This window comes from Rutidosis leptorrhynchoides, chromosome 1 (genome assembly GCF_046630445.1).
Source record: "Rutidosis leptorrhynchoides isolate AG116_Rl617_1_P2 chromosome 1, CSIRO_AGI_Rlap_v1, whole genome shotgun sequence".
Lineage (NCBI taxonomy): Eukaryota > Viridiplantae > Streptophyta > Magnoliopsida > Asterales > Asteraceae > Rutidosis > Rutidosis leptorrhynchoides.
In genome coordinates this window covers 104,308,839-104,322,413 of record NC_092333.1, presented here as the reverse complement: position 1 = coordinate 104,322,413, position 13,575 = coordinate 104,308,839, and the positions used below count along the sequence as shown (strand labels likewise).

The 13,575-nt window shown below is 33.0% G+C and overlaps 1 protein-coding gene across 1 annotated transcript; it reads right to left on the bottom strand.

Moving 5' to 3' along the window:
* Positions 1-7,823: 7,823 nt before the first annotated feature.
* LOC139863770 (uncharacterized) lies at positions 7,824-13,279 on the bottom strand. Its single transcript, XM_071852378.1, has 2 exons — positions 12,885-13,279; positions 7,824-8,028 (listed from the first exon to the last, which is right to left on the bottom strand). The coding sequence occupies exons 1-2, from the start codon at positions 13,173-13,175 to the stop codon at positions 7,828-7,830; spliced, it is 492 nt and encodes a 163-aa protein (XP_071708479.1). The 5' UTR covers positions 13,176-13,279; the 3' UTR covers positions 7,824-7,827.
* Positions 13,280-13,575: the final 296 nt, after the last annotated feature.

Below are 13,575 nucleotides of genomic sequence, written 5' to 3'. Positions count from 1 at the left end.
GTTTTAGCAGAGTAGTATATAAAATAGCTTATATTTTTACAGGAAATACTATTAAATACGATACAATTTTACACAAGATATTTATTTATTTATAGAATGGATATACTTAAACCTTGCTACAACACTTATAGGCAGTGTACCTAATCGTACAGTAGTGTAGTTTTTAGTAAGTCCGGTTCGTTCCACAGGGAATCTTTTTAAACAAAGCTTAACGCTATATTAGCTTACTTTTATAAAAATACAAATATATATATAAGTAATATTATTATTATAAAGGGGGGTTTTTACCGTTTAATGACCGGTTTGTCGACTTTAAAATTTTAGTCGCAGTTAAAACCAAATGTAAAATAATAAATATAAATACAAGACTTAAATTAAAGCGTAAAGTAAATAACAATAATGAAATTGCGAATAATAAAAGTGCGATAAAATAAACTTGCGATAATTAAAAAGTACGATAATTAAAAGTGCAATTAAATACAATAACAATAAAAATGCGATAATTAGAAGTGCAATTAAATATAAAATAAAGGAAATTAAATATGAAATAAAAGAATTATGCTTATTTAAACTTCCGTAATCATGATGTTTGACGTGTTGATTTTAGTTTTATGCCCATGGGTTAATTGTCCTTTGTCCTGGATTATTTAATATGTCCGTCTGGTTTTTGTCCATAACAGTCCATCAGTCATAAATATAAAGTGCGAGTATCCTCGTCAAATTATCCTTATACCCGAAGTTAAATATTCCAACTAATTGGGGATTTAAACTGTAACAAGATTTTAATACTTTGTTTAATAATTACACCAGGATGTCGACTGAGTGTAACCCAAGGTTTTAATATTTTGTTATCAATTATACCAAGTATCCTTGTACATAATTTCACCCCTGTTTTAATTATTCTAGTGGCTATTAATCCATTCCCGTGTCCGGTTAAATGAACGATTATTCGTACATATAAATACCCCGCCCATCGTGTCCGATCGAGTGTATATGGTAATTTATAGGGACGCCCAATTGTAAATCTTTATATTAACATTAACAAACTATCATTTAGTTAAACAAATATAAAGCCCATTAATAGCCCATAGTCTAATTTCCACAAGTGTCGTTCTTTTGTCCAAACCCCAATTATGGTACAAAGCCCAATTACCCAATTTTAGTAATTAGCCCAACAACATGTTTACTTCGGATTAAATAAGCATAATAATAACTTAGCTACGAGACATTAAATTAAAAAGGTTGAACATAACTTACAATGATTAAAAATAGCGTAGCGTTACACGGACAGAATTTCGACTTACACCCTTACAACATTCGCTAACATACCCTTATTATTAGGATTTAAAATTAAAATTAAAATTAAAATATAAATTATATATATATTTTTACGTATATATTGAAAGAGAGATAGATTAAGAGTGTGAAAAATGATCAGAATTCGGTTGGCTTTATAGGGACTTTCAGAATTTGGGCCTCCGCGACTCGCGGCCCTTTTGGCCTTCAAACTCCGCGAGTCGCGGAGTTTGTAAATACAGCTCACACAAGTTTGGCTCTTTGTTTACCGACGATTTTATAAATAAATATAATATATTAAATAATTATAAGAATTATTTAAATATTATATTATATTTATGTGCATAGTTGACTTGTAATTTTTAGTCCGTTGCGTCGAGCGTTGAGAGTTGACTCTGGTCCCGGTTCCGGATTTTCGAACGTCCTTGCGTACAATTTAATATCTTGTACTTTGCGTTTTGAATCTTGTACTCTTGTAATTTCGAGACGTTTCTTATCAATAATTGGAACCTCTTTGATTGTATTTTGTACTTTTGAGCTTTTTGGTCGTTTGCGTCTTCAATTCGTCGAATCTGTCTTTTGTCTTCACCTTTTATTATTTAAACGAATATCACTTGTAAATAGAACAATTGCAACTAAAAGCTTGTCTTTCTTGAGGAATAATGCTATGAAATATATGTTCGTTTTTAGCATTATCAATATGCATCAAGGATGAGAACCATGATGAACATCAAGCACCAAGACCACCGGAACTCACTTAAACTTACTGTTCTGTCCAAACCCTACTGACCTGCTGTTTCTGTAATAGACCAGTAGACCTGGGCTACTGAGACCATGATTTTTAGATAGAACTTTTCGAGTAGATAACTTTTCATATAAGACTGGTCTTAATCCGATTACGGTTTAGAATCTACGGCCCTCCGAGCGTCACTATGTCCATTTACTTTTCTGTTTTCTGTTTACAGTTTCTGTTTTTCTGGTTTCTGTAACAGACCAGTACACCTGAGCTACTGTAACCTTTACTTTCAGATAGCTCAGTTCGTGTAGATAACTTTTCATATAAGACTCGTCTTCATCCGAGTTACGGTTTAGGATTTATGGCCCTCCGATCGTCACTAGGTCCTTTTAACGTTGTGCAGAAATTTCAGACCTACTCGCACTTAAACTGTCACCACGGTCAAATGAAGACGAGTTTGCTTCTGTAATTTTTACCACACTTAAGGGACTCATATACGGAGCCATGGCCACTGGTCTTACCTTAATTCAGTGAGGTTAGATGCCGTGGTGACTGACTGAAGTCAGCCTTTGTTTTAAAATACATTCATAAACGAAACTCACTTTACGCCTTTTGTTAAATGATGAATGATGATGACCCTTAAGACCTTAATTACATACTTTTAAAACTATTCGGATGATTTACTGACTTAGTACTATTTGACTTAGGTTGAGGACCTTCGGACCGATTACTTGCACACCTTTTCCGAACCGACTTTACGACTACATTATCATTGTGAGTTATAGCATCCCTTTTTACTTTAACTATTTTGGGACTGAGAATACATGCGCTTTTATGTTTTACATACTAGGCACGAGTACTTAAAACTTATATATGTGTGGGTTATACAACGGCATAAACATTCCCTTTAGCTCGGTAACGTTTAATCATTGGTTTTTGAACCGTGAACGCGAATCTTAGATATGGATCCATAGGGTTTGACATCCCCACTCGGGCTAGTCGCGCTAGCATTTAACGAGTGATTAATACTTCGTAATCATACGCACTTGCCAAGTGTACTTTCAGGGGGTATAAACGTTAAGTTAGTTACCAAGTGTCCACGGTTAAGCATATACTTTTACATACTTTTGAAACGCTCGTTGTAGCACTGAAATCTCGTGGCCTACTTACATTACTGTTATACTTAAACTATAGCTCACCAACCGTTGTGTTGACATTTTAAGCATGTTTTTCTCAGGTGCCTAAGGTTTACTTCCGCTGTGTACTTGTTGTGCTGTAGACACCCGCTGCTTAGAGTTGACAACGCATGAACTACTTTATTTTGCATTCAAACTTTCGTACTTTTGAACTATGACTTGTAACGACCGTTGTGGTCACATACACTTATTATTTGCTTCTACTTAGTGAAGCCTGCTTTTGGATTGTAAAACATTCGATGTTGGTTTAGACATCACTTTATTATTGAATGCAAACTCTTTTTGAAAACGCATGTAGTACTTGACCTTGTAATGATCCTGTTGTTGATGATTCGTATACGATGGTTTTGTACGGGGCATCACATTTGGTATCAGAGCATTGGTTGTAGGGAATTAGGATGCATTAGTGAGTCTAAGACCGACCCGAGTAGGATTCACTAATAGGACTAATCTACAACTTGCTAGTTTACGTGTTTCCGCTGAACTTACTGCATGCTGCTGCTTGCTTTCACTGCTATATGCCATATGCTACTACATGATTTCACTACTCTATGATATTACTTGCTTTCGATTGCATGCTACTTTCGTACGATTTGCTATTATTGCCATGCTACTTATTGTTATACATGATTTAAACTGTTGGCCTAATACGTGCTTGCTTTATGACTTACTGACATGGAAAATTTATTTTTCCTTGTTCAGATGTCGGATGTACCACTTGCTAGCGTTTTGGGCAGTTCAGAATCAGACTCCACCACACCACCTGCTGCTGCTACTGCCGATACACCGGCCCCGACACCCACTAGTGATCCCGGCGCTTCTACTTCCGGAGCTGGAACTAGTGCACCTGCCTCAGTGTCTGCTCCCGGACCCTCGAGGTCACAGCCCAGCATTGGTGGTATTGAGATCCCCGCGGAGTTCGGGGAAGGTCCGTTTCGTAACCACATGCGCACGCCTTGCCGAAGCACTCCCGACGGACGTTTAGTCGTGATTCCGCCAGGCAGACACAGACAGATGTTGGCCGCCTTCGGACGCTTCGGATTACCAGCTTAGCCACCAGTATCACCACCACACGATTCGGATGACTCATCATCCGCCGATTCTTCATCATCAGACGACTCCAGCGATGATGAGGATCCTGCTGATAGACCTATTCAGGCACCCTCCACCCCGCCGAAGAAGCGGTACCGTTTGGTAGAAGATTAGCATACATTTTGTCTACGTCGGCACTTAGTTACCTATTTTGATGTTCGTGGAAGTTTTTGCTTATTTATTACGATTATTATGGACTGTTTTTTTTTTTTTTTATAAAGCATTATTATGGACTGTTAAGAACTCTTTGTTTCATATGGTCGTTATTATATATGTCCTCCCAATAAGAACTATTACGTACGAGACAACCACATACTTTACTTTAAAATAATAAATGCAAAGCGTAAAAATATCCGTGCACGTGCAATGCTTCTAGTATATATTCTTACTAACTTATAGAGTAATAGTTATGCAATTGTGTGGGTTCAAACTCAATTCATTTAATAAAGTCTACACTAATCATATCAAATTAAAACATGTACCTGAACTACTTATAAAATAACTAATAAATACAAATGAACTAACCTTGTTAAAGAAATTCAGCACTACACTCTTATTAATCTTCATCCCAAATACAGATTGACTAAGCACTAATAATTCTTACAAACACCATAAGTTAATAAATGAATAATTAGATCAGGAGACTCCTTACAAATTCCTCCTTACAAATTCTGTCGTATATTGCAAGCTAATAGTTTAAAATGTGAACACACTGATTACTATACTTCTAATCATAAAATTTAACTAAACACATACAGTAACATGTTAAAGTATTCCAAAACAAATCACCGGATAAACCAAAAACAAATCAATATCCTATAATTGACAGTATCAGTATCGATAATCGATGATAAACCAAAAACAAATCACAACACTATCTAGTAAATGGAAGTAGTTGTAACATAAGCATACCATGTAACTCTTTTTCTTTCATGCACTTTAGTAAACATTACTTAACTCCAACTTGCACACCTGTATCAAAATATTATAAAACTTTGATACATAGCTCTTATCTAAAGGTGGATTTCCCTCTTGTTAGACCGTGAAATAGAAACATATGGGGAATTACAGCTTGCGGTACTCAACATTCAAAAATTCGTTGTTTTAAGACCATTATTCAATCTTAGTGATTGAAAATCGTAGTTATGTACTTATCTTAAGGATATTATTTAATCTTTTCACAAAAGATGACATAATTATGATTTTTCTTTTATAGGCAACAAGAAGATTAATTATGATTAACGGCGAGTGTTTTTTAGATTGCTTTCTTGTTATAGTCGTGAGCTTTTGTTTTGGTTTTAGGTTTGTTTAGCTCGGTAGTTCTCGCATTTGTATGTTTAAAAGGGTTTTCATCTCTTTTGGATGAAACTCTTTCTTTATACTGTATAATAGCTTTTTGTTTTTTTCTCCAAAAAAAAAAACAAGATGATCAACTATTAAATATTATTAATCTCTTCTTGTTGTTTTACAGTTAGTTAAATAATCCCAGTCGATTAAAGGAGGTTTAAGAATATATTACTTTTCTATTATTTAACAACTTGATTTATTGCTGCAGGAAACATGCAGGATAAACAAATGGCAGCGACTGATGCTAATAAAACATACACACTAGTTTTGGATCAATTATTCCGTAAACGTACGTACTTGCATACATATTGTTATCTCTTCTTCTTCTTCAATTAATAAATTAATCTCAATTAATAAATATTTTTCCTATTATTAACAACTTGATTTAATTGATTGTAGCCAAAGTAACCCTTAATTGGAATCCTGAGATATTAGAAGTGACATACAATCAGTATGGTGCACTAACCTATGAAGAAAAGTGAGTTTACTCTTTTGGTACTCTTTATGGTTACTATTTTGATTTCATTAGATACACAAATGTTGCATGGCTGCCTAATTGTGTTATTCTCATGAATTGATTTATTGTAGACGACTATGGCTAATATCCCATTTCTATTTTAGAAAGAAGTGAGTATTCTTTCTTTTTTTTTTCAGTCAGTTTTTATTATGTTTCCAATTTTATCAATTCTACTGTTCTATATATATATATATATATATATATATATATATATATATATATATATATATATATAATCACGAGGGTAGTACATCTTATGAGGGAAGGATGAAGTAATTTTTTTTTAGATAAATTTCAAACAATTTAGATCATGTGAAAATATGAACAATTAAAAAAAAAACACTTTGTGATGATTGTTATTATTTTGACCAGAAAACGCTCGAAGAATAGCATTCTATCAGAAAATTAGAAAATTTACTTCCCCCTCCCCTTCTAAAATTCACTTCCCTCTTAGATTAGTCTCCTATATATTCCCGATCATACTTACTTTTTTGATTATGGCGGCGTTTTCATTGCAGTGCACGTGTGTTTCGTGATGACCGTATACGTTCTATTACTGAAGCTGATGTGCAAGCTATGTTTGGAGCACGTTGACGATGGGGGATGCATGCCTCTTGGAGAAGAAGTAAAGCAAGTTGGTTCTGGTATTTTACTTATCTCCGTGATGATCAAGTGCCTTGGATGTCTAACCCATGGATGATCAACTGTTTGGAGGACGTTGACGATGGGTGATGCATGTTTTTCGTATTTATATATTTCGTATTTATATATGCTTGAGTAAGCTTTTCTATCTATTTCTTGTAAACACATGTCAACATCATCAATCAATCAAGGTAGATGATTACTTAGATCCATTTTTAGAAAAAACTGATGTTTAGGGCAGTTGACAGCAAATTAACTCTTTGCACGTCAATTTGACTTTACCTTTGGGATTGTATTGTTAGACTAGATTTTAAGTGGGGTTTTTTCTGGAAATAGGCATTTTAACAACTTGGAATCCTTTTTTTTTTTCGTTCTGGAACCTGCCCAAAACCGAATCTTGTGCATCTCCAATTCAGGTAACCATAAGAGTGAAAATTGTACCCCTTTAAAGTGTGAGCATTTGAGATTTTAAATCAAATAAATACGAGTTCTTGTGTATGATCAAAACGGTCACAACTCGTAACCATAAGAGCGAAAATTGTAGCGCTTTGAATTGTTAGCATTTGAAATTTTAAATCAAATAAATACGAGTTAGTGTGAAAGAGATATGATCAAAACAGTGACATCTTGTAAATTTTGCGGGTCTTCACCATTTTAACCATAACGTCTATAACTCAAAGTACAACAAATCTCAATATTTTCTCAAATTTTTAGAGTGGCCAAAACCCTCCTTTACATCCCTGAGCATACATATCATAATCACTTAAATTTCTCAAATAAGTTTGTATCCATGAGCATAAATATCTTAAATCTCTACCTGAATTCAGCAAATCCAAAAAGCAACATTTTTTAATTAAACTCCCAGATAAGATGTACACAATAAATATATATTGGTTAATCCATCCATCCAGTCCAGTCCAGCTAAAGATTAAAAGACATTCGAAAACACAACTAGGCCTAATTAAGATTTCAAAGACAGGCAGGCAGACAGACAGGCTACTTCATGCTTTCCTTGCTGTTTTAAAATCCCACTTTGCCGCACGGAGATACTCTACCATCATTTGATATTGAAATTCATCATAGTTTCTCAAATTCACAGGTAAGATATCGTAAACCTCATCATCGGTCATGCCGGTGAACACGTCGTCAACGTCTTTTAGCATCACGTCTATGAGGCTTTCTATCATCAAACTGAAAGCAGCCTGAAACGAAAACAGAAAATTATGAAGCAAATTAATTAAAAAAGAGCAATGCACGGCAGTAATCCCTCTACTAACAATCGTTAAAGTTTTTTTGTCAACTCTTAGCATTTTGAAATACACATGAAGGTAAATCATGGTAAATGTATCCATCTTCTTTGTCACACCACCAATCTAACATACTGATATATGGAAACAAAATTGTGTGCTTGAATTAAGAAAACTAAACTACTGCTGTAAATAAGAATTCATGTCTCACTCAAACACCACGTGCCTTAATTATGAGAAACCTTTTCAAATTATTCATATTAGATAAAGATATTCATATTATATACAACAACAACAACAACAACAACAACAACAATAACAACAAAACCAAATACCACATCAATTAATAATCGGTAGGATATAGAAAGAAAATATTATAAGATGATCCACGATTTTATCATTCAAATAACTAACATGTAAAGACAGTAAACATATAATCATCAACCACAATCTCTTTAATAGTTATTGTTCATGTTATCCGGGTAATTGATAAACAACAACAACAAAACTCAATCCCACATATGTGGGATATCGCGGAGGTAAGATATAGCCAGTCCTTCCCCTATCCTAATTAGAACAATTATACCAGGGTAACTGATAAAGTGATAGTAATATCCAACCTTGATCGCAAAAGCATACCCTGGTACTTCCACCAAATAGAATCAATTACCCTCAATGCCTAATTAACTTAGTACAACAAAATAAAGTAACGATGTTGAAAATGCTGACTTTTTGATAATTTGATTTAACGTATCCAAAGATGATGTAGTATATAAACCATATCTGACAATTATTAAGGGCGCGTTTGATAAAACTTAATGATTTAGCGCTGAATGGTTCATAATGGTTCATAATCTGAATGATTCAAAGGAAGTTCTGAATATAGTTGCTTCTGAATGAAAATAATCTGTTTCATAATCATTTTGAACAAATAATGTGAAATTACCTTATTAACCTTGGACATGAATAAAAACTAAAATATAGTTGTTTAATAAATGTTCTTGATATAATTTAAAGAGCATATTACACAAAAGTTAGGTGCTTAATGGTTTTAGATAGTTCTAGCTCTCCGATTTTTTTCCGTTGACTCGGCCGTTGACTATGTGGTTATAGTGGGGCATTCAAACTCATAAGGTTTGCCATATGTTTGGTGATGGTCTCAAAATCCTCTATGGTAATTATAGAAATTGTCATCAAATATTGGTCAAAGGGATAAGTAAAGTCTAATTCAGGTTAACTGGAATGAGTTTTATGATAAATGAATTTGCTAGAATTAATATGGCTTTAATTAGCTATTGGATTGGTCAAAAATAGTGAATATGAGATTTAGTGATATGCAGGTTAGAGTTAACGTTACATGGATTGACCCATTACCTAAACCGACTCAACCTGACCCGTTTGCCACGTATATTAATACTCCATAATTTATATTGATGGGGATTGGCTAATTCTAGTGCTGCTCTTCCCAAGTGCTGCTACATTCTGTTCAAATATGATGTGTGCTAATTAGTTTCTGCTATGATTATTGAGTACAATTTAAATTTATCTTAAAGTCTGTATAGATGGTCATACAATAGCTGTGTAAATATAATGTATACCTTACGACACTATCAGTAAAATCATACTGTTTTGCTTTTCAAAAATCAAAATAATACTCCGTGATTTATATTAATAACCCTCTTGTTTAACAATATTAAGTGCCACTCACTGCATGTTATGTTATTTTTTTAAAGGCAAGTTGTCGGCATCATTCACATTCAGAGTGATCACTACATGTTATTTTACATCTATGTGATTTTAATCTTGTTAAAAATTACGACAAATATTTATTGATATATATATATATATATATATATATATATATATATATATATATATATATAACCAATCGGGGGAAGCGGAGGGAAGCAATTTTTTTTTTTTTTTTTCGTTTTTTGAAAAAACTTTGTTTACGAACATTATAGATTGGATGAAAATATGAACATTTAATAAAGACACTTTGTGATAAATGTTTTTATTTTGGCGGGAAAACGCTCGAAGAATTAATATATAACAATTATCGTGTTTTTTGAGCGTATGTTGTGGTTTTAGACATTAGGGTTTAGAAATTTAGGGTTTAGGGTTTAGATTTAGGGTTTACATTGAGTTTTTAACATGAACGATTTAGGGTTTGGTGTTTTGGGTTTAGGGTTTATTCCATAAACCCAAAACACCAAATTAACCAAGTTGGTGGTGGTGGAGTGGACAAGGGCCTACCCCTTTAACAAGGGGATCATGGGTTCAAATCCATGCAAGCAATTAAAAACTCCATCTTGGCCACGGAGGTTCACCCGCGATGACTCCGGGCTGCCCGTAAAGCGGGTAGTCGCCCTGGGATATAGTCGACTCGCATAGCGAGGAGGAAACCCAGGCTAATCAAAAAAAAAAAAATAAATCAGGCTAAATTTTACTTCACAAAACATGAAAAAAAAAAAAAAACGTTCACATTCTTCACGAACAATATTATCTTGAATGTTATTTTTGTCGATCGTTTTCCCTCCAAAATAATAACATTCATCACGAAGTGTCTTTTTTAAATGTTACATATTTCGTGCGATCTTGATGCCTGAAAAAGAAAATCCCAAAAAAAATGAAAAAAGAAAATTTTTGCTTCCCCCGATTGGTTACTTCCCCATTGATCCTGCCCATATATATATATATATATATATATATATATATATATATATATATATATATATATATATATATATATATATATATATATATATATATATATATATATATATAACACTTTTTTGGGGGGAGTGGGGAGTAAATTTTTTTCCTTTTTTTTTTTTGAAATTTTTTTTTTTCAAGCATCAAGATCACATGAAAATATGAAGATTTAAAAAAGACACTTCGTGATGAATGTATTATTTTGACAGGAAAACACTCGAAGAAATAAATGATAACATTCATTGCAATGAATGTTTTGCTTCTGAGTTTGTTTTTTAGGGTTTAAAAATTAGGGTTTAGAAATTGGGGGTTAAAAATTATGGTTTAGCTATTAGGGTTTAGAAATTAGGGTTTCGGATATGAAAATTAGGGTTTAGGGTTTAGATTGAATTTTTAACACGAACGGTTTAGAGTTTAATGTTTATGGAAAAAACGCTCGAAGAATAACATTACGCATGCTGCATGTTATCAGTTTTTTTTTCGAGCGTTTTCCCGCCAAAATTATAAAATTTAAATCACAAAGTGTCTTTTTTAAAATGTTCATATTTTCGTGTGCTCTTAATGTTTGAAAGAAAAAATTTCGAAAAAAACCGTAAAAATAAAAAAATAAATTTTACTTCACCTTCCCCAAAAAGTGCATCCCTCCTCTCGATTATGACCTATATACATATATATATATATATATATAGGATCAATGGAAAAGTAACCAATATGGGGGGAAGCGGGGGAAGCAAATATTTTTTTTTCGTTTTTTCTGGAAATTTTTTTTTAGGCATCAAGATCACACGAAAATATGAACATTTAGAAAAGACACTTCGTGATGAATGTTATTATTTAGGCGGGAAAACGATCGACAAAAATAACATTCAAGATAATATTGTTCGTGAAGAATGTTAACGTTTTTTTTTCTTCATGTTTTGTGAAGTAAAATTTAGTCCGATTTAGAGTTTAGGGTTTAGGGTTTGGTGTTTAGGGTTTATGGTTTGGTGTTTTGGGTTTATTCCATAAACCCAAAACACCAAACCCTAAACCCTGAACCGTTCGTGTTAAAAACTCAATCTAAATCCTAAATCTAAACCTTAAATTTCTAAACCCTAAAATCTAAACCCTATAAACCATAATATCTAAACCCTAATATCTAAACCCTCAACATACGCTAGAAAAACACGATAATTGTTATATATTAGTTTTTCGAGCGTTTTCCCGCCAAAATAAAAACATTTAACACAAAGTGTCTTTATTAAATGTTCATATTTTCATCCAATCTATAATGTTCGTGAACAAAGTTTTTTCAAAAAAAAAAAAGAAAAAGATTTTGCTTCCCCCCGATTGGTTACTTCCCTCTTGATCCTACCACTATATATATATATATATATATATATATATATATATATATATATAGTGGTAGGATCAAGTGGGAAGTAACCAATCGGGGGGAAGCAAATATTTTTTTTTTCCGTTTTTTGAAAAAACTTTGTTCACGAACATTATAGATTGGATGAAAATATGAACATTTAATAAAGACACTTTGTGATAAATGTTTTTATTTTGGCGGGAAAACGCTCGAAGAATTAATATATAACAATTATCATATGTTGTGGTTTTAGATATTAGGGTTTAGAAATTTAGGGTTTAGGGTTTGTTGTGGTTTTAGGGTTTAGATATTAGGGTTTAGAAATTTAGGTATGTTGTGGTTTTAACGTTAACCACATAAAAGTATTAAGTTTTTTTTTTTTTTTTTTTTTTTTTTTTTTTTTTTTTTTGGATAAAGGGGACGGTACCCCGGCAAAATTATAAAAGTATAAGTTACCATTCAATCATTTCGCCTAAGGTAGCAAAAAATTTAAGACAGGCACTGGTAGAGACACTAGTGGATAGACTATTATTATTATTATGTGCTATTGTGACAAATGACAAAGAAAAAATCAAACAAATTCGGAACAAGCTTCTTTTATTAATGTGATTATTGTGATTATGACTGATTCCGAACTTTATAAATTAAACAAAATTTCTAACAGGCAGGCAGGCAGGAATTAATTGATTAATAAAAGATGAAGAAGAAGAAGAAGAAGAAGAAGAAGAAAGAGGATGCGTACAATAATAAGAGGAATAACTTGGCTCCTATTACAGCTTCGGCGAAATTGTAAAGAGTAATCATCCAACTCCTTTTGGATGGTGATTTCATCCTTTGTTGTATCATCCTGGATCTGCGCACGTGTCAAACAAAACTCAGCAGCCTTTTTAATGATGTCGCTATTGCCTTCGACGCGATGCTCGCGTCCATCTTCGTAAAAGCGTGGGAGAACTCTAGACTCCCTCACAAAGGGCTTGGCGTCAATTAACTCGTTGTCCGAACATTTAAGTAGAAGCTTCGTAGAATTACACATCGTCGGCGAAACAAATTGATTTCTGATTTGATTTGGGGAAGAAGATAAAAGAGAAAAAACCCCAACCTAATTGCCCTTTTCAGATGGGTTGAGGACTTGAGTCGCTATTTATTAAGGAAAAAAAATCTAAGAACCATCGGTCCTTTTTAAACTAATCTTTAACTTTTACTCCATAATATTCTATTTATTATTTTTTTTATTTTTTTTTGTCAATAAAAAGACAAAATTTCTTCCTTGGTCCTCAAACTTTGTACAAAAAGATGTATGTGACCTTAAACTAATTTTTCACCTTCTTTGACCCCGATCTATTCATTTATTCCACGGATAACCTTGGATTTAACATTCGTTAGTTTAGATTCGTTAAGTTGCAGCATGTGAGAAACATGTGAAGGGTATTTTG

What these genes read in the sequence shown, in the direction of transcription:
- LOC139863770 (XM_071852378.1), bottom strand. Translation starts at nt 13,175, where the DNA reads ATGTGTAATTCTACGAAGCTTCTACTTAAATGTTCGGACAACGAGTTA. An exon ending in AAGTTATTCCTCTTATTATT is followed by an intron (nt 8,029 to 12,884) that starts GTACGCATCCTC and finishes TTTTCGTTTCAG; the next exon opens with GCTGCTTTCAGTTTGATGAT.